The 22,719-nt window shown below is 38.9% G+C and overlaps 1 protein-coding gene across 4 annotated transcripts in view; it reads left to right on the forward strand.

Moving 5' to 3' along the window:
• Nucleotides 1-22,719, forward strand: part of LOC138758901 (UV excision repair protein RAD23 homolog B-like) — a 78,978-nt gene that overhangs the window by 11,258 nt on the left and 45,001 nt on the right. For all 4 annotated transcript variants that reach the window (XM_069928483.1, XM_069928484.1, XM_069928485.1 and 1 more), the window contains exons 2-4: nt 13,182-13,263; nt 16,159-16,238; nt 20,706-21,043. In XM_069928483.1, coding sequence (XP_069784584.1) covers nt 13,182-13,263; nt 16,159-16,238; nt 20,706-21,043 — 500 coding nt within the window. The remainder of the gene's footprint in view (nt 1-13,181; nt 13,264-16,158; nt 16,239-20,705; nt 21,044-22,719) is intronic.

Consider the following 22,719-nt stretch of genomic DNA (forward strand, 5'->3'; position numbering starts at 1 on the left):
GTGGCTCAGTTGAGGTTTATCGCTTCTCTTTACAAGACAGGTGGTACCCCCTCCTGGGCACAAATTGGATTGCACATAGTAGGAGAAAAGATAGCAGAAGAGTTAATATATATGGGACACTAAATTGATATCAAGGGAAACATAACCCTATATTAAAATGTAATTCAGACATAGCAAAAAATAAATCAATGTATTGGTTAAAGGTGGGGTTATCTCCTAAAGCACCTGTGTCCCAGAACAAATTAATACCGATGACTCTGGATAACAAGATCCTGGACACATGATGCTGGAATGGGATCAGGTGTATCAAGGATTGTTATGAATGGGGACAACTCGTTATTTGAACAGCTGATAATAAGTATGATTTGTCGACTAAAACTTTCTTCAGTTAAGATCTTTTTAAGGGATAATTTTGGGCCATTTATGGCACTACCTGTGTATAGTGACATGGAGATTCTAATTCGAAGAGGCAATACTTGTAAGTTTATTTCTATGATGTATCTTCTATTCCAAAGTGAGGGCCAAAAGCCAGGCTTGCATAAGGCAAGGCTAAAGGTGGGAGATGGACTTGGGCACAACAATCCATGAGTAGTGCTGGTCAGATCTATGTTGAGACTGCAAGACAGCAGTCATTAATGCCAGGTATAGGTTGCAATATAATTTCTTGCATCAACTGTATCTCACACCACAAAAATTACATAAATCCAAGCCAGAAATTTCAGAAATGTGCTTTGAGTGTTGTGTGGAGATTGGAACCTTTATCCATTCAAGCTGACTTTGTACAAAGTTGAGATCCTTTTGTGAGGACCCTGGGGGATAGTCTGAAAAAAAAATTGCAAAGGTGGATTTTCAACAGGATCTGGAATTGTACCTTCTGGGAAACATTATGGTTTTAAACTAAGTACCAAATTCAGTTTGTGACGGTCGCCTTGCCAGGAAATGTACAGTGGTCACGTGGAAGTCTGACTTGCAACGAAATATTACACGATGGAATACAGAAGTGCAGAGTTGTATTCCCCTGGAGAAAATTACGAACAATTTAAGGAAAAAATACGTCACATCTGTTGGGGTATGGCAGGCTTATTTGCAGTATATAGGTATGCAGATATCATTACACCCCTTTTAAATAGAAGAAAGGTAACAATCCATACTAATAGTGGGATGGCTGAGATAAATGAAGTGTGTTGTGGCGGAAATGAAGTGCTCTTGTTCATGTCTTTTTCATTTTATTTTCTGTCCCTTCAGGTTCTGGGTTTTTGGGTTTTCATGATTAATTTAAATAACGTGATATTTAGTGTATGGAAGGGAGAAGGATGGTGGGGGGAAAAAAGGGGCTCTCATTGTTGAGAAAGATTGTATTGTTCTGGATTTGAGTCTTGAAAAATCAAAAAAAATTAAAAAAAAGCCCAAGCCTGAAATGTTCATTATCTTGACCTCCTGTGGACGGTATGAGACCAGCTGAGTTCATCCAGCATTTGTATTTTTACTGAAACACCCTGGAGGTTTGTGTGTGTATAGGGAAAGCAATCATTCATTTATTTGGATAGATGCTTATCAGTTGTGACCTTGGTTCTCATTAAATATTTGTGCTAGGAGTAGTATGTTCTACACTGTATCTGCAGATTTACCTGTTTTAAATTACTCTGTTGTTCAGATTTAGGTTATAGGTAATATTGGCAGACAAAATTTTCAGATTTGTGAAGTAGTATTTTTTGTTCAATTAACAGTAAAATTCCCATTATCCGGCATCTATGGGAATTGCAGTTGTCGGACATGCGCATTTTCTGGTTGAATGAGACTCACTCTTGTAATGCCTAACTAATACACCTGCATTAAGAATACAACATTGAAAAAAACCAAAGCAAATGCAAAATGTAATTTGTAAAAAATCAGTATGTATTCTTGTTCACTTTAATCAAGTAATTCCTGTAACTTACAAAATTTAAATTTTGAACCCTGCTCACTAGCACTGTAACAGCACTGGACTAGCGCTACGCTAACTGTGCTACGATCATAATTAATCCCCTCCCCCAAGATTACAGATAAAGCCTTACTGGTTTCCTGGTCAGCCTCTTGGAGCAACCTGAGTCCCCTCCACACAAGTATCCCAGTCAGGCCCTCGGTTCACCTTCCTCATGCAGGCATGCTGGCTCACCTCCACACCTGTCCTGGTCAGGCCCTTGGCGCACCTTCCTCACGCTGACAAGCTGAATCTCATCCACGTAAATGTCCCATTCAGGCCCTCTGAGCACTTTCCCCATGCTGGCAAGCCAGTCGCCTCCATGCATGTGTCCAAGTCAGGCCCACAGCGCACCTCCATTGTGCTGACAAGCCGACTCACCACCACGCAAATGTCCTGGTCTAGACCTCAGTGCACGTTCCCTGCACTGGCAAGCCAACTCACCTTCACACAAGTGGTGACAGCGAGGAGATTGGTGACAGCGCATTGAGGGACGTTGCCCATTCAGTGGGGCAAACCGAACATATCCAACGAAGTCTCAGTGCTCCCCCGCGGGGTCTCATTCAATCAAAATTATTTATTTCCTTTGATTTTTTTTGCCAATTGTTTGAGTTTCTGATTGATTGAATGCTGGCAATTTAACTATATTAGAATTTGGGAATTGCTGTTATTGTCCATCCCTAATTACCCTTAAAAATTGATGATGATACTCTGTCTTGAACCACTACAATCCTGTTGAAGTTAATTACATAGTGCTGTTGGATAGTGTTCCAGAACTACTTAGACAAACTGATGAAAGGTTGGCAACTTCCAAGTCATGGTGGCATATAACTTGGAGGGGAACACATGGGTTGTGTTGTTCCCATATGCCAACTGTCCTTGACATTTTTTAGATGGTAGAGTTTAGAAGACAGTCTTGAGGTGGGCTGTGAAGTTTTTAGTTGCTAGACAATATCTTTCCCCTGGCAGTGGATGAAGTGAATGTTCAGAATGGTCAAGTGTTTTATGCTGGATGTGACATTGCTTGAAAGACTTAGAAACTGCACTAAAATTGAGGGGTGGTCACGTGATAGAGTAGTGGCTGGTTAGGGAAAACCAACCCTCCACAGAGAAAGTTGAGAAAAAGTAGAAAAACAAGGCAGAGAAGTAAAACATAAAGTTGCAAGATAAAAAGCATAAGAACCACCTGAGATGGCTCCAAAGAGGGAAAAGATACAATGGCAAGCAAAGAGGTGAAGAAATCGGCAAGACAAAAAGAGGAAGGCCTTACTGGAGTCCATGAACAGGGAGCTCTCCCAAAGAGGATGACCTGAGCTGCCAAGCCGAGAAGCGGGCAGCTCAGTGCAACAGACCGCCCCAGGGGCTTGTGAAGCCTGAAAAAGAAATGCCAGTGCGCGTGCAAGGTACACATTCTAAAGAGGACACTAAAGGGAATGGACTCTGGCAGCAAGACGCTGAGTCTGTAATGGGAGAAGCCACAGAGAAGACAACTATAGAAGCAAGATCAACACTGAGCCAAGAAATGGAGCAAGAGAAAGAAGACCAAGAGGAAGATAAAGACATACAAGGTAAAAAAACAGATGCAGATGGTAGATGAGGAATACTTTGACAGTCAAATAAGATTCTAATGGAAACAATTATGGCTAAGTTTAGTACTATGTATTTTTATATCTGTCTCTTCATGGTTTTTTTATTAAAAAGAATGGAGAATGCTATGGCAGAAATGAGAAAGTGGTGGTGTAGTGGAAGACAGTGTTAGGTGTGGAAATGGAAGTGAATTAGTTAAGAGAAAAGTTGGAAGATAGAGTTAAGGAGATTAACAAGACACATGACTTATTAACCCAAAAAATTGACATTTTAGAGAATTTCAGTAGACGTAATAATATAAAAATAGAGGTCCTGAAAGAAGGTGAAATAGGGACAGATATAAAAGGGTTTGTAAAAAGATGGAACCAACAGATCTTGGGAGTAGAAGAACTCCAAGAAAATATAGAAATTGAAAGAGCCCACAGAACATTGGCGCCAAAGCCTCAGCCACAGCAGAAACTGCATTCCATACTACTACGATATACAATGAGAGAAAATATTAGAACTGGCAATGAAAAGAGTGAGAGAAAATAAGGAAACCATTGGAGTACAATGGGGAAAAAACATTTTTAAAATCCAGATACAAGCTTTGAACTTTTAAAGAGCGAAAGAGTTTAATTTAACAAAGACTGTACTATGGGGAAAACAGGCTATAACTTTGTGTTATGGCATCCAGCAGTGTTGAAGATATTCATCTCTGGGGGGAAAATAGTCTGTTTTCAGATCCAGAAGAAGATCGTTGCTTTGTAGACCAATTACCAAACAAGCAACAAGAACAGGAGTAAATGAAATACTAAAAAGACCGTTAAGATCATGTATATAAATAAGTTGGAATGTTAATAGTTTGAGTACAGACCTTTAAGAAAAAAAAGATTTAAAAAAAAGTCTTTGTTATATTTTTAAGAATAATATATAGTGATTTCTCTTGTGGAGGGGGGAGAATCTGTCCACTGCGAAATCTGTTGACATTTGTGGTATATACCGCAACCCATGTAGAAAAGGGAGTTGTGGTTCTCTTGCGAGGTGGCAAGGCAACTCAGTAAAGGGGGATTTAATGTTGTTTTCTTTAATATTATTCTTTGGTTTTCTTATGGTTTTTGTTATTCTACTAGTTGTCATTGTGTAATATTGTAAAGAGTAAACAATCTAAAGAGTGATTTTAGAAGGAAGGAGATGGAGGGGTTGAAGAGGTGGAATGGAGGTGAAAATGGATGGGTAAGATGAATACATTGAACTATATGATTATTAATAATGGAATTCACAATAAAATTAAGAGTAAAAAAAAGTTACTGACACTACTTAAAAAGGAGAAAATAGACAGCATTTATACAAGAAACACATTTAACTTAGAACATCGCAAACTGAAGAGAGAATGGGTAGGTCACGTAGTGGCAACGTTGTACAATTCAAAAGCCAGGGGAGTTGCTATATTAGTTAATAAGAATCTGACAATTAAGATAAAGTAATAACAGACCCAGCGGGTAGATACGTAATGATGATGTGGCAGATTTATTCAGAATCTTGGAACTTGTTGAACATTTATGCACCTAATAGATGACCAGCAATTTATGCAGGACATTTTTTTAAGATGGCAGATACACAGGGGCACATTTTACGAGGGCGCGACTTTAATTTTAACCCTGACCCATTAATAGATAAAAATGGAAAGACTATTATAAAAAAATAAAGCAGCTAAATTTACATTGAACTCAATGCATGAGTTATATGAAGATAATTGATATATGGAGAAAACAACATCCAAAAGAAAGAGATTATGTCAAACAGACATAAAACCTTTTCTAGGATTGATATTTTCTTGTCAGCTCAGATTCAAAGGAGAGTTTGAAAGACTGAATACAAGCAAGACTTTTATCAGACCACTCTCCCTTGTTATTGACAATTGCTTTAGAGGATATTCCGCCAAAAGCATAAAGATGGAGGCTAAACCCCATATTGTTAAAAAGGCAAGACTTTCGGGAATACATAGAACAACAAATTAAAATATATTTTGAGACAACTGCAAATTCTGTTACATACATATTTATATTATGGGACAAAATGAAGGCCTTTATCAGGGGACAAATAATTAGTTACACGACCAAGATTTAAAAAAAGAATATTATTGGGAAATAGAACTGTTGGAAAAAGAGATAGTAACTAGAGAAAAAGATTTAATGAGAGGGGAAGATGTAGAGAAAAAGAGAAATGACAGAAAAAAAAATCTGATACATTGTAAACATACAAAGTGGAGAAAAACATTTATGAAAACAGCAAAGATATGATTTAGAAGAGAAACCCCACAAAATATTCGCTTGGCAACTAAAAACAGAATAAGCAACAAGAACTATAATGGCAACAAGGAAGGAGGATAAACTAACCCATTAGAGAGTAATGGAAATTTAAACATTTTTTATAAGCAATTGTATCAAATCGAAAATCCAGGGAAGAATGACAAAATAGATGAGTTTTTGTCAAACGTTAAATTACCCCAATTACAATTGGAAGATCAAAATAAATTACTAAAATCCCTGACAATTACAGAAGTACAAGATACACTAATGACATTAAATAATAAAGCACCAGGTGAAGATGGATTCCCTACAGAGTTTTATAAGGTATTCAATAATCTCTTAATTCCACCCCTGTTAGAGGTAATGAAATGGATGGAAGAGACCCAGAATTTGCCTGACTCATGTAAAACAGCAATAATCACAGTAATTCCGAAAATGGGAAAAGACCCACTGTCACCAGCTTCATATAGACCAATATCTTTACTAAACATAGATTATAAATTAATAACAAAATTACTAGCGAATAGATGAACAGACTGTGTGCAGAAGTTAGTGATGCTAGATCAGACAGGATTTATTTAAAAATAGAAGAGTAGCAGTTAATGTCTATAAATTTATTAATTTAATCTATAAAACACAAATAAAACACCAACTGTGGCAGTAACTGTAGATGCAGAGAAAGCTTTCGATAGGGTGGAATGGAATTACCTGTTTAAAGTACTACAGAAATTCAAATTACCGGAAAAATTTATTAAATGGATTAGAGCACTGTATAATGGTTCTTTGGCAAAAGAGGTAACAAATGGATATGTTTCAGACCACTTTAAATTGAGTAGGTCAAGAAGACAGAGATGCCCATTATCACCATGCCTGTTTTCTTTGGCTATAGAACCATTGGCAGAGCTGAAGGGAACCTACGATAAAGGGAATAAAAGTAAAAGAGGAAGAATTTAAAATTATCTTATTTGCGGATTATATTATAGTATATTTAATGGACCCAGATAAATCAATCAAAAGGTTATACAAAATTGAAAGAATATGGGCGATATCTGGATACAAGGTTAATATTGATAAAAGAGGGGTGATTCCAATGAACAAAGTCGATTATACAAAATGTAAAAGGGAATCCCCTTTTAAATGGCAAACACAGGCCATGCGTTACCTAGTTATCAGGATAGATGATAATTTAATCATTTGTATAAATTAATTTACCAACCGTTAATAAAAAAAATACAGGAAGACTTAGAGAAATGGAAAAATTTACCATTAACTTTAATAGGGAGAGTAAACTGCATCAAGATGAATGCATCTCCACGACTACAATATCTGTTCCAAACGCTACCGATTCCCTTGACTGGAATTTTTAAAATGAAATTAAATTAATAAGAAAGTTTTTATGGAAACTTTGGAAAAATTAACATGGGTGTATAAACAAGGAGGATTGCAGCTACAAAATTTCAAAAATTTTTACAGGGCAGCACATTTAAGATATCTATCAGATTTTTATCAGAAAAACCAGATTTGGCTCAAAATAGAATTGTATAAATTAGGAGTAAAGGTCCATGAACATTTTCTCTCTAAATGGGATGAGAAACTTGTGCCACATAACAATCTACCCACCTATATCATATACTAAAAATATGGAAGGCAATACATCTGGAATGAAAGATGATCAAATACCAAAAATGTTACTAATGTAAAACCCATTAATTCCTTTTACAATAGACAATTTATTTTTTAAGGAATAAGCAAGAAAAGGAGTTAAAAGAATAAAAGATTGCTTTTTGGGAAATAATATTTTGACATTTGAGCAGTTAAATAAATATGGAATATTTGGAATATCACATGGTACAATTTACATACTATCATTTGAAAACTTATTTAAATGAAAAGTTGGAAAATAGTCTAAGCTTACCTGAGAGTATGAATACTTAATTATAAACAGTGTGATAGTTTATATTAAAAAAAATACAATTATGTACAGCAAATTGCTATACAGGGAAAATGATGAAGCAATATATAAACTCAAACACGGTTGGGGAAAAGATTTAAATATATGAATGAAGAATGAAACATAGAAGGAGCTATGTGCAGGGACCATGATTAAACAATAAATACTGTTTCGTATGATGCAATACAATTGGCTACATAAACTATATGTTACACCTCAACAGTTAAAATAATGGAATCCAACAATATCGGGACAGATGCTTGTGTTGTAAACAAGAAATTGGAACAGCAATACACGCAATTTGGACATATACAAAAGTGAAAGTTTTTTTGGGGGGGGGGGTGGATTTAAACCTAATATTAAATGGAATTACAAAAAATAGCATACCAAAAGACCCAAAAATCTTCCTGTTAAACAACATAAAAGATAAAGAATTAGGACTAAAATTAGACAGGGCTCAAAAAAGATTTTATTTTGATTGTACTCGCAGCAGCAAAAAAGTGCTTAATGATAACTTGGAAAATGGAAGCAACCTTAAAAATTCTATTAGAAAAAAATTACCTCCAATCTAAAAGACAAATATGCTTTATTTGAACAAATTTAGGAACCATTTCAGACCTCCATCTCTTGAAATGATAGGATACAAGTACAAAAATAATTAAATATGAAATATTGGATGACACTGCTTCTTTTTCTTTTTTGTGTTCTATTGCTTATTTATTTCTTCCTTCTTTAATTTCTTGCTTTAAGTCACGGGGTGGGGGAAGGGGGAAAAAATGAAAATGTCACTGTATATTTTAATACTGAATATTTGTATCATTACTAACATGGTTTACAGTGAAGTACTAAATAAAAAAAAAGTATATATATAAATAAATAAAGAAACTGCAGTAAAATTAGGAAGAGGAAAGTTCTATGTCACAATTCTGACCTGCCTTGTAGATGATGGTGGGTAAATTTTCACATTATTGTAACTACTGGCATGAGAGGCAGATAGCTCTGGAACACAGGCCTTGCACACTGCAACGGGAAGTTGTCTGGCACAAAGACTTTGCCGTGCCAATGCTGAATGCTCTTTCTTGATATCACAGTGGTGATGTTATTGGTTGAACTGGTTTCTGTGATGGTTGCGATCTCTAGAGGAAATAGAGCTGGGTCATCTGTCTGGCACTTTGAATTTATTATGGTTGTGACTGCTCCAGCTGTCTCCAGTTCTCTGCTGGTTTATATCCAGTTTTGAGATGCTAGGTTTGCTCTCTAGTCTCTTCTGTTTAGCACAGCAAGATGGAGGATGTCCTCTGTGATGAGAGTCAAGTCTATTGTCATCTGATTGTACAAGTCCTCAGAGTAACATGCAGATGCACAACCAGACATAACATGTGTACAAATAATACATGTGCAGATGTTTGCACAAGTCATCCTCCGTAAACGTTACACAGTAGTTCTACCAGTGATGTGGTTGACTGCATCTGCAAATGAAGGATGCGCTCAAGTAAGTTTATCCTTCATGTTAGTGCTTGATGCAACCCCAGTATGGCAATTGCATTCCATGGGACTTGGTTAGTTTTGACAGCCTTGGCAACACAGTCACTTTGGGTGATGGACATGGGAAATTCTTCATTGAGAGTAGGTTCTGCATCCTTGCTGTTCTCAGTGCATTAGTGAGGATGAAGTAGGTTATCCTTGGGTTGGTTTGTTAACTGCCTGCCTTGATCGATGCCAGTTGGTGCAACGGATTTTTTTTTCTCTCTCTGTTTGAACTGGTGCTAAAGGTATGACTGAGAAGCTTGCTTGGCCATTTCGGAGGATGTGTTACTGTATTGCTTGCGAGAAATTTACGGTTGCTCTTGATCAATTTAGGACACTGATGAGGAATATGATTAGAGACACTGACTTTGAAGCCTGACAACTTGTGGATGCATGGGTGTACTGCAAAAAGGCTTTGAACTATTGAGTGAAGGAAAATAATTGTCAAACACTGCTAATTTTTATGATGGACTATAGTCTGAGGATAATATAAATTTTAAGAAATGTTTCTTTATTGTTATAAAATTCTTGATTAGGGGGAGTTGAGAGCAGTAAAAGTATCCTTCTGTATGCACTACATTATTTTCCTCTCCCATTTATTCTTGTTTGGCTTCTGACTCAAAATGTTTTGTCATTAGTAGTTGAGTGAATTGAGTTCAGAGGAGTATAACTGGCTCAACTTGGCTCCAAGGCTTTGAAATTTTGAATGTGCAGTTGTTTTATCCTGTGCATGAGGCTGAACTGTTTGTTGCAGAGGCAGAGATGCATCATGCAGAATATTGCTCACTGACTAAATCTTTCTCAGGTGGGTGGTGTTATCTGAATAGTTGTGATTGTCTTTATGCTAGTTTTGTAGCTGTTTCTGAAAATGTTAAAATCATCAACGACCTGAATTTCATAGATGACATCTGGGTAGTTGGCAAAGGTCCAAATCAAGTGTGTATAATGGAGAAATTCAGCAGACCTCACTGTGTGCATCGGAGGTAGAGATATATAACCAATGTTTCAGGCCTGAGCCCTTTGTCAAGGTATGTGCAAAAAAGGAAGCAGGTGCCTGAATAAAAAGATTGGAGGGAAGAAGGGGCAAGGGGAAACCAGTGGCCAAAAGGCCATAGATAGACAAATAGAGAGCAGAAGAGAGAAGCTGGGAATTGATTCTGTGAATGCAGAGTTGAAGGAAAGGAGACCAGGGTAGGGAAAGAGAGAGAAACACAGGGGGTGGGTGGGGAACTGCTAATATAAACTAGAGAAGTTGATGTTAATACCATCTGGTTGGAGGGTGTCCAGATGGAATGAGGTGCTATTCCTCCAATTTACGGGTGGTCTCAGTTGGGCAGTTTCTGAGACCATGGGCAGACATGTTGGCATGGGAACGAGGTGGGGACTTGAAATGGGTTACCACTGGGAACTCAGTGCTATTACAGCAGAGTGAAGCAGCTAAGGTAGCTATGGGTACCGTGTGGGCCCCAGGTATGCCTACCTTGTTGGCTATGTGAAGCAGTTCATGCTACAAGCCTATACAGGTACATAATCTTTTATCCAAAACTCTTGGGAGCAGACATTTTTTGGATAATATAATAATAGTAACAGCAGTACGTTAAGTAATTGCGCCGATTTTGTGCATAACAAAGATCCACGCAAACTAGAAGGGTCTCTGGGCAGGGGGTGCTAGACAGGAGGGCTTTAATAACTCCCTACAGCTCAGCCAATCTGCCCTGGCTTGAAACTGGAAAGAGCTGGACTGGTGGCTCCTTTCGCGCCACATTTACCACAGCTCCACATACTGCTGTATGAAAAGATTTTAATGGGTGCTCGCTGCTTCGGGATGAGTGGGGGGGAGGGGGGGGTGGGCTAACAATTGTGTGAATGCTGAGCTTTCTGACTGGAAGATGCTTTCAAATCGCGTGTGAGTATCAAGTGGGTGGCATGGTGTCAAGCTGCCTGTGGTACTTTGTTTTGGCAGCAGAGCTGCTGTCGCCGCTCCTGCTCCCAGGTGTGCAGAGCCTTCTGCCACTATGCCATTCTGGATGCAAATTTCAGGTGGAAGCACAACAATGTGAGGTGGAAGTGAAACCAAGGACTATGTTGGACTTGGGATCTCCCCAACAGGATCCATGGCTCAGTCCGACATGGTCATTGGAGGAGTTGCAAATGGGCACCCTTATCTCAAGGTAAGAATGGACAGGTACTGACACGATTGCATGGCTGAAACGGTGCATTAGTTCAAAGACTTCCATTGTCATCTGTTTTATTATCAGGCTTATGTCTATAAACTGCCATAATCTCATGCTCACTGATAAATGCACATTGTTCCATGCCACCACGGTGCTGGATGGGGGTGGGTCGCCTCGGGTCATGCTTGGTGCCCAATGTGAGCTTTGGTGTGCAGACGACATTCATGGAAAAAATGTTCGGTTATCGGAGGTTTTGGTTTTCAGAATTTCGAATAAATGCTCCTTGACTCTTCCTCTATTACTTTGATGGCTACATTGATGCTGCCTTCTGCAAACATGAGATCAACTTCCAGCCGGACCTCTCTTGTTCATACTTTGAAGAAGGGCCCAGGCCCAAAACATTGCTTGCTATGGGTGGTCTGGGACCTGCTGAGTTTCTCCAGCACTTTTGAATACAGGTAGCCCCTGACTTAAGACTAATGGGGACTGAAGGATTGGTTGTAACTTGGGCTGCTGCAAGGAGCGGGGACCATGGTATACAGTACTTTTAATACACAATTTAGTTATGAACCGTACATAACAAACAGCAATAGGCAATGAACTAGACAGTGTTTAATTTTAAAACACTAATTTTATTTCTTACTTTTATAAGCTATCCTTAACATTAAATCTGTCCCCAACTATGTGTGTGTGTGTGTGTGTTAGTTATACCCAGACCATTACAGTCCAGGCCAAAATCTAGAAAGTTACTTCAAAGTTCGCTCTTTAAAATTTGATGCCCAGAATTAATGTGGAACTGATGGGAAGACTGGAGTTGTGGCTGCTACAGACACGAATTCTCCTTGCGTTGCCCTTGAAGAAATGTCCATCCACATGAGCTGTGGTCAGCTCATTTTGTAGGTGAGATTTGAACTTGGTGGCCTTCATGAAGCTTCCAGGACCCTGACACGTCTCTCCGTGACCTTCGCTGTTGCTCACACTCAAAATGAAGTGTTCTCTCCAGTGGCCTTCACTGTTAGTCACTGTTTTCTTCCCAAAAGACCCTCCTGGCACAGGTCAATCCACAGAGCATGCTTTGTTCTGAATTCCACAGAAATGGCTGGTCACAAGAGCTGCTTTCTCTTCAGCTGTCAGAATGGTTCCCCCTTGCAAAATCGCAATGTATTTGTATCGAATCTGGAACAGACTGTGACAAGCCTTCCCTCAGTTCTTCCAATGTATTGAATTCTTGCTGGGCTATGACTTGTGTTGTGATGGTGCTTGTGTGAAATGTTAACCATGACCATTGTTCCTCCTGTCTATACTATCCCTTACAGTTATAATCCATTTTACTAAAACAGGAACTCATAATAGTATGTACTTGTACAGTAGTTTTGATAAAGATTAAAAAAAAAATTTGGGTGTATGTATGGGTGGACGTAACTTGTGTAGGTTGGAAGTTGAAGACTACCTGTATTTACTACAATCACAGCGTCTGCAGTCTTTATTGTTTCATCGTGTTCTGGGTCAATTTCCCTCCCCCTCCCCCTTTGTGAGGCAGATTTTTGGTCATGGGTAAATTCTTTATATTTATTTATTTAACCCCCCCCCCACCACCTTTTTGTGAGGAAGATTTTTGGTTTTGTGACTCGAATAGACAGCTAACAAAAGAGGGCAAAAGAAATGACCACCTTCCCATTTTGTCTTTTCAGGTAAAGGCACTGAAAGAAAAAATTGAAGCAGAAAAGGGAAGTGATGCTTTCCCAGCTACTGGGCAAAAGCTAATATATGCAGGTAAGATGCATCTTCTCTCGTACATCAAAATGTTGAGTGTGTGCAGGCATAGGCAGTTTAGTTTGTATTTAATCTGCCCAGCGACTGTGTGGCTGAAGTACCAATGTTTTTGTGGATAATGGCAAATTCTATGCTGATGTTTGTTTTTCCATGATGAGAATCTTGTGCTCGAATTGTCCAAAATTCTCTTAATTTGCCAAAACAATCTTTTTTATTATACCTTTATCCTCTTTGCCTGTTCCCTGTCTTTCCCCCCCCCCACCCCCTCATGTTATTTGTACAAATTAGTACTGTTAATAAATCACACCACTAGTTGCATCTACTATTTCACACCCCTTTCTGCTTTCTGCAGGGATTGCTTATCCTCTCTGTGATCCCTGCATCCTCAGGAAGTTTAGCATTTGCTCTTGCAACTCCTCCATTTCAGACATCCATGGACCTAAATAGTCTTTCCAGGTGAAGCAAAGATTCACATCCACCTCATCTGCATTTGCTGTTCCTGATTTAGCCGCCTCCATAACAAATGCAGATTTGGGGACTGTTTTGTAGAGCATCTGCACTCTGTCCTCAGTGGTCATCCCGAGTTCTTGGATGCTTGCTATTTCCACAACCATTTCAATCCTAGACCTTTTCCACAGCCAGAGTGAAATCTAATGTAATTTTGAAGTGTTCTGACCCGAATTATCAACTCTTCTTTCTCTTCCACTTAATGCTGCTTAAAGCACTGAGTTCCTCTAGTAGATTTTTTCTCCACATTCCAGCATCTGCAATCTGTGTGTTTTTAAGATCGTGTTATATGGCGAGCTCTCCACTGGCCACCGTGACAGAGGTGCACCAAAGAAAAGGTACAAGGACTGCCTAAAGAAATCTCTTGGTGCCTGCCACATTGACCACCGCCAGTGGGCTGATAACGCCTCAAACCGTGCATCTTGGCGCCTCACAGTTTGGCGGGCAGCAACCTCCTTTGAAGAAGACCGCAGAGCCCACCTCACTGACAAAAGGCAAAGGAGGAAAAACCCAACACCCAACCCCAACCAACCAATTTTCCCCTGCAACCGCTGCAATCGTGTCTGCCTGTCCCGCATCGGACTTGTCAGCCACAAACGAGCCTGCAGCTGACGTGGACTTTTTACCCCCTCCATAAATCTTTGTCCACGAAGCCAAGCCAAAAGAAAAGAAATGAAAATTATTTGAGATTCTGCTGTTCACTAAATGTTTAGTTGTTAGTTAATTGTATGATTAATGTATTTGCACTAATTGAGTACATTAAAAATATGTTTTTGTGCCTTTTTTTGGAAAGCAACAAAAATGAGGAAGATTTTTGGATGAGGTTTGATTTCTTTAAGCCCTTTGGCTTCATGGCAATTTCAGGTTTGACTTAATTATGGAGTTCTCATTCCCTGAGGTAATGTTGCAGTAGCCTGTTTCCAGGCAAGAAAATCTTGTGCAGAGCAGACAGTAACCAAGAGTAGAAATGATCAGTCAATGTTTCAAGTTGAAACCCTTTATCAAGGATATCTCATGTTTTTTTTATCACCTGAAACTAACTTTGGATTAGTAATCAATTCTTGGAGCTGATGGAAGATGAGGGGTATTGAAACCTAGATAGTTTGCTGCTCTGACCCAGCTTTTTGTTCTTTGCTCCTTCCTGGCATCATCTCCAACAAAAAAACCTTGTGAGCAAACTTGGAGATAAATGTGACCGGAGAGGGGGGTGGTGGGGGAAAGTTGTGTATAACCTTAGCAATTGGTGTATTAAAAATATATATGCAGAGTTTGGTTCTTTCTCTTTACCAGAGTTAGAAGGTTTTGTTCTTTTTCTTTTTTGCATAGTTGGATTTCTGCTTGGTAGAAAACCCCAATAACATTCTTGCCCTTTAATAGCAAAGCAAGCACTAGGATCTGAATAGAAAATGATTATTTCCATGGGCTAATATCTTATCATTTTAGTAACTTTAAAATTAATACTGTAGTTAAATGGTATAATGACATAATAAGCACTTTCTGTAAAATTTGGACATGGCCTATGGCTGTTTCATTGCTTTGGCTGTTTCATTGCTTTGTGGCTGTTATTTCAAGGTTGAATAATTCCAGCTATGGCACTTGGTAAGAAAACATGACACGAAAGTGTGGTGTCTGTGTGCAGATGGTTCTTGAGTTAATGGATTCACAATATTGGTGAAGTAGGTGCTGCATGAAGTCCAATGCACTCTAGATCCTGCAAGTGTCTTGTAGCTCCAGTGACACAGGTGTAATTCTGAGCTCTGGTGCTGTTTGGGCAGAATTTGCATGTTCTTGGACTGTATGGATTTTTCCCAGATGTTCTGTTTCATCCCAGAGGTGATTGCTGTAAGTTACCCCTTGGATGGATGGTATAGGATAGGAGAATTAATATTCAAGGGTGGGGGTTCTTGATGGGCATGTGTGCGAGGAAAGGTGGCAGGGAAATAGGTAGAGGAATGATATTGTTCTCAGAGACTTGATGGGCTAAATATTGAAAGGAAATGTGAGATTAAAAAAAATAAATGGGAAGAACTTTCCTCTTGAAAGACCATTGTTTTTTGATGATGTATTAAGTTTCTATACTTTGTGTTCAGTTCCTGAACTTTTTGCACTTGACCAACTCTGCAGCTTAGTTCATCGAAGTTTCTTGATCACAAACAAAAATCTGTTTCGTAGGTCATAGAATTGCTTAATGTTCAATTAGTAGCTCTTGTCATTGTAGTGTTATTTCCATGTTACAACAATTATTTAATTCACTTTAAATTGCAGTAGAGGTATTTGAACTCTCTACTCTGTGTTGCATGCACCCAATTATATTTGACTACTTTATAAATTGTGCTGCAGTATGCTTGTCCATGTTCAGGTCAGCTCACAGATGACTGTTTGTTGCAGGTAAAATCCTCAATGATGACACGCAACTAAAAGATTACAAAATAGATGAAAAAAATTTCGTAGTGGTTATGGTAACAAAGGTAAGCAATTTGATGGAGATATGGTCTAAGTTTATGTAGCAGCTTGCAACATTATGATTATCAATTTGTTTGCGTAGAGAATCACAGCTACAAACCCAGTTTGGATCATTTATCAGTGTTACAGTGTGATTCAATTTGCTACATTGCGGAAACCACAGAAATTATGAAAGTGATCTAAATTGCATCTATTTATGGGGAATAATAAATAATGAAATTTTTATTTTGATGAATCACTCTACATGAAATGAAAGTATAACAATAGACTTTTGTTTTAATTCATGATTATCCTGGATAAAGGTACAGATTTAGTAAACTTAACAATATCTTTTGATTGTGGATCTGAATATCAAAATTGGGAGACTTTGTTTGAATTGTATCGAGCATTGAAGCCTGTAAGATCTGGAGTATTGTATCTCATTAATCTTATTTAAAAAAGAATGTTATGCACTGGAAATGGTTCATAGAATGTTTATTGGACTCTTGTCTGGAGTAGACAGTTGGTCTACTCCAAATAGATTGGCTTTATGGGTTGGACCATAAGAATGAAAGGTGAACATCTGGTAAATGCAATGCGAGTGGGTGAATTTTTTTGGAGGGGGGATGGGGAAAGCTCTGTCTGAGAGATTGGAAGGCTCTTAATTATAAAATTGAATCTTATAGAGTTTAGATTACTTGATCACTTTGACAGGGTGAATCTAGAGATGTTTTCTCTTGAGACCATCAGGATCTAAGAGTGAAACAAAGAAGTCTGCAGATGCTGTGAATGTACCGGTAGTTAATACAAAAGTGCTGGAGAAACTTGGCAGGTTCTGTAGCGTCCATAGGAGGCAAAGATATATAAACAATGTTTTGGGCCTGAGGCCTTTGTCAAGACAGGTGCCTAAATAAAAAGCTGGGGGTGAGAGGGGAAGCACAGGGGGAGAAGCAAAATAGGCAAAAAGCCAAGAGGCCATATATGGGCATGGATAGGAGGGCAGGAGAGAAAAGCTGACAGTTGATTGGGGGAAATTGATTATGAATGCAGAGCTGGAAGAAAGGAGACAGAGGGATACAGAAAGAGAGAAACAAGGGATGGGGAGCTAAATGAAAGGAGACGTAGGAATAGGGAAAGAAATGGGAAGTGTTGGGGGGGGGGTGGTCTAATGGAAACTGGGAAAGTCGATGATAATGCCATCTGCTTGGAGGGTGCCCAGAAGGAATAGGAGATGTTATTCTTCCAATTATGGGCAATGCATTCTTTTGGGACAAGAGGTGATTTCCCCCCACCCCCTTAAGTGGTAAGTCTTGGTGCTTTAGATGGTGTTGGAAGTTGTGTCTTTGAATTTTTTTAAGGCAGGGATAGATAGTACAAAGAACATTTCAGCACATTACAGGTCTTTCGGCCCTCGATGTTGTGTCGACAAAATAATACTAAACTCATCCTACCTGTAACCCTCTTTCTTTCATACATGTGCTTGTCTGAGTCTCTAAAATGCCCCTAATGTTTGTCTCCACCACCACCCCGATAAGGCATTCCAGGCATTCACAACTCTCTGTTTAAAAACTTACCCTTGAGGACTCCCCTAATCATTCCTCCCTTCACTTTGTACAGATTCCTGATGAGGTTACAATTGTCACAATCTTGCCAAATGGCAGAGCAGGAGCAAGGTGTAAAATGACCTTATTCTTGTGCTTAATTTATATTTTGAAAGTATTGAGGTGATGAGATGGAGGGATGAAATACCACTGAATGAGAGAAAAGTGAGGTATTATCAGTCAAGAGCAACAAACAATCAAGAATCCAGTGACCTAAAACAAGAAGAGATATTTCAATCATTAGATAAAATAGTGGAGAAAAGGGGTGGGACAAAGTAATGGACAAGGTTGAAAAGTTTTTGGAATTGGCCATCTGTGTGGGGATAGGACATTGTTATTCTGAATTGCTCATAGGTGGCAGAAATAGGTAAGTTTGAGGAAAGAAACATTGAACTTTGGTGAAAACATGGATTTGAGTTTTCACAATTGGATGAAAATGATTACTTGGAAGAAAGTTGAAGAAAAACATTTGGGTAATAAAGCTCCAAGTCAATTGTGGCTACTGTAAATTACCCCTTGGTAGAGGCACAAAGAATCAAAGGGGAGTTGATGGTCATGTGTGAAAGAGACAGAGTTGTAGAAGATATAGGGAACAAGGAGAATGGGATTGATGGATTTATGTCTGTGGGTGCTGGCATGGACCCTGGTCTCATTTGTCTCCTTTTGCATGGTGACCATGGACAGCCAACAAGAGGTGAATATAAGGCGTAAACTGGCTTCAGCATGATGTGGCACAGTAATTGGCTCTTAAATTTGAAATGCCACAATTTTGAAGGCACAATGAAGCAGAAATGAAAGCTTTGTCGTGATGAAATTATTAAACTGACAACATTTTATAATGTACTTTGAGCGCACCTCCTGAATTAAGTTTTGGAATACCCCTTAACTTTTCAGGGTTTCTAGTTCGAGCCATGGTGAACAGAACTGGTTCTTCAGCCCAGTTGTTGATGCCACCTTGCACTATTCTCATTTGCCTGCGTTTGGCCCATATTCCTCCAAATCTTTCCCAAGGACAAACATAGCAAATTAAATTTAAATGCTGTAATTGTACTAGCCTCTACCATTTCATCTGCTGGCTCGTTTCATGTATCGGCCATATATCTTTGTGAAGGTGCCCCTTCATGTCATTTAAATCTTTCCCCACTCACCTCGAATCTTGTGCCTCCTAGTCTTAGACATCCCAACCTTTGGAAAAAGAATGTGACCATCCACCTTATCAATTTCCCTTGTGATTTATAAATTTATATAAAGTTACCCATCAGCTTACTTTGCTTTTGGGAGAGCTGTAATTTCCTATGTAATTCTTCTGCTGGATTAACTTTTCAATGCAATGTATTTGTCTGAGTTAATTCCATTATCATTCCTTGCCTACTTTTCTGGTTATATCTCAAGATGCCTTTTACTGTCAACCACACCACTGATTTTTGCATTATCGGCAAACTTGCTCATCAGACTACCTATGTTGTCATCCAAGTTGCATGCGACAAACAGGAGACCCAGCATTGATCACCGAAGCAAATCACTGTTCATAGTATCCAATTGCCAGATCGCCCTTTTCAACAGGGACTGTTTGGCCCCACCTGGGGACCACAGCACATTTCAGGGGGACACAGACTGAAATTAATTGTTTTGTGTAGTTGATAGGAGAGACGTACAGAAGAATCCAATTAAACTTGACAGGTAAGAGGGCCCATAAACTTTGAGCAGAGTCCTAAGGGGGCCATAGCCAAAAAACGGTTGAGAGCTCATCCTGGACCTTTTTTTTAATCAGTGTACAGCGCTAGACCTTGTCAAAAACCTTGTTAAAGTCCATGCAGGTAATATGTATCTCACGTCAATCCTCTTGGTCACCTCTTCAAAAAAAAAGTTGAGACACTATTTCCCATGCACAAAGCCATGGAAAGCAAACTAAAACTAGAGATTTTCCTAATCTAAATTTCAGTTATTTTAACTATTTTTCATTGAAGTACAGAACAGAAATCTAAAAGTTCAGTTGGGTGACTTTTTAAATACCCTCTTGAAGAATATTGTCCAATTCTCTGTTTCCCTTACTATTTTCTTGGGCCTCATTCATTTGCTGCCAAGATGGCAAGTGAATTGCTCCTAACCCTGTTTGATTCGCGCAGGAGTAAGTTTTTTTACAGTTTAGTCCGTATAAACTGAAACTTTGGGAAGAGGAGGTATTGGTTGCATGTTTGCAAATTTCTTTTCCAGGGAACAGAATGAAAGTATCAGTATGAATAGAGTGAATAGTTCTTAAATCTGAGAAACAGCTATTATCTTCGTCTAGTCATAAAAGTGAAATATAGCTGTAGCATTACTCTATTCCCTCTGACGAAATGAGGTCTGTCTTGCATTTAGTCCACCTTATATTCCTCCTGTATATGAATTATAAACAAAATGCTGAAGACATCCAGGAGATTAGGCAGCTTTGGTGGAAAGGGAAGCAGCATTTCGAGTTCAAATCCTTAATCAGAACTGGAAATGAGAGATTAAAGATGATTTGCAATTGCAATGAAAACAAAGGGAGGACAGAGAATATCTATAATAGTGAGACCAGGTCAAATGGGCTAGTGAAGCAGTTAGGGATGATTGTACTTTGTTTTGCTAATGGTGGGGCTGTGGGATGTGCCCAGAAGGCAGGCTCCCTCTTAATTTACCATGAATACTAGAATGGCAACTGTATTCAAGATGCTAGAAGATGCTCTAGTACAGTGGAATAAAATGGCAAAATATGAATCCTGGAGGAAGTCTGATTGGAGCTTCATTTGAGACAAAGATTTAAGTAGTCCTGATTAATTACATATGCAAAGGTACTTGGCTTCATATATGCTTGTATTGTTTAGGGGAGTTGATCTAATCATAATTAATACTTACTTTCTTTAAAAACAGCCTAAAGCTGCGCCTGCACCTACACAAACAACACAGTCTGCTCCAGTACCTGCTTCAGTGAGTACCACAGCAGCTGCCCCCACCTCAACAGCCACTACAGCTTCAACAACTTCAGCTTCAACTTCATTTCCAACCTTAATTGCAGATTCAGTTTCTCCTTCAAATCAAGCTTCTACCCCTAATCCTGCTCCAACCTCAGCTGTGACTGCTGTTGCCCCTGCCTCCCCACCAGCTGTAGTTCCACCATCTGTTCCTACTAGTACAGTCGCAGAGGAAAGGCCAAAGGAGGAAGAAACAAAAGAAGACACCAGTGCTGCTTCTGAAGGACCAAATCCAAGGTATAATACAGTTAAGCAAGGGCCAGGATTTTGAAAAACATAATGATTGTAAAGCATGAGGGAATCCTTCTGGAGCATTACAAGGTGTTCAGTATTTTGTTTTACTGCCTTTGAGTGTTTAGGCAGCTGTTCCAACTGCAAATACTGGAGACTCGTTTTTCCCAATGTAACTGATTTTTTAAAAGATTTGATCAGCTGCATCAGCTTTTGTCAAATTAGGATTTCACATTGGTAATTTTTATTATGTTCTCAAAATTATTTTTTGTAATTTCTGTGTCCGTTTTGGTTCATCCTAACTAGCAAAATGGGAACAAAACTATATTATTCATCACCAAGAATATGATTTGTTCTGCAAACCCCTCTTGCATTAACACATCTGCAGCCTAATATAATCCGCACACTATTTATTCTGGTAATGTACTACGTCATTAGCAAATTGTTTGCATTTGAGTCAGTGTTGCTCAGTCCTTTGGCCCACCTTGTCCATGCCAACTTTTTTGCCCATCCATACCAGTCCCACTGGGCAGCATTAGGTCTGTTTCCTTCTGAGCCTTGCCTATGTAAGTGTTTGTCTCAAAATCTCTTCAATGTAGTGATGGTATCTGATTCTGCCTACTTCCCCTAGCAGCAAGTTGCAGATATCAACCTCTGTTTAAAAACAAAACCTTTCTCCTCAAATCTCCTCTCATTTTAAACCTATCTCCACTTGTTTTGGTACTCTTACCATGGGGAAATGGATTCTGACAACAACCAATGCTGGTTATACTTGTATTTACCTCTATCAGGTCGGGTCAACCTCCTCTGTTGCAGGTAAAAACCATGCCTGAAGTCCATTCTGGCAAATCTCTTCTTTCCTTTAATATGATGACCAGAACTTTTACGCAAGGTTTCAAATACCTTCTAACATTTATTTTGTCAGTTGCGTCACAACTTCTCTCCCCTGATCGACAAAGGGAAGTATGTCATCACCCTATCTACCTGTGTTGTCATATTCAGGGGAACAATGAAGGCGAATCAAGCAACAAGTGCTGGAGGAACTCAATAGTTCATTTTGATTGTTGCAGAATCGCTTCTCACCCATAATCCATGTCCTCTAGTTCTTATCTCACTTGACCTCAGTGGAAAAAGCCTGCTTTCATTTACTCTCTCTCTATATATGCTCCTCATAATTTTGTATTCCACTATCAAATTTACTCTCATTTTTCAATGCTCCAGGAATAAAGTCCTCATCTGTTTAACTTTTAACTATAATGCTGTTCTTCAAATCCCAACAATATCCTTGTAAACCTTCTCTGCATTCTTCGACCTTATTGATATTCTTCTAGTCACAATACTCCAAATTTGACCATACCAATGTCTTGTGCAACTTAACTGGAACAATCCAACTCCTATTTGTAACACTTTGGCATGTTAGCTTTCACAAATCATAAGCTCTCTTTATGTCCCTCTCTACTACCTGTGACATGACTTTTAGGGAATTTTTTCCTGTACTCCCTGATCCCTCTGATCTACCACACACTTCGTGCCCTTACCACTTGCTGTGTACGACCTACCTTGGTTCGTCCTCCCAAAATTCACCACTCACACTTGTCTGTGCTAACTATGCACTGTCTCAAAAAGCTACAATGACGAATTCCACTCAATCCAAGCCCTTTAAGTGAAGGCCATACCAATCA

This window comes from Narcine bancroftii, chromosome 3, assembly GCF_036971445.1.
Source record: "Narcine bancroftii isolate sNarBan1 chromosome 3, sNarBan1.hap1, whole genome shotgun sequence".
In the NCBI taxonomy this organism is placed as follows: Eukaryota; Metazoa; Chordata; class Chondrichthyes; order Torpediniformes; family Narcinidae; genus Narcine; species Narcine bancroftii.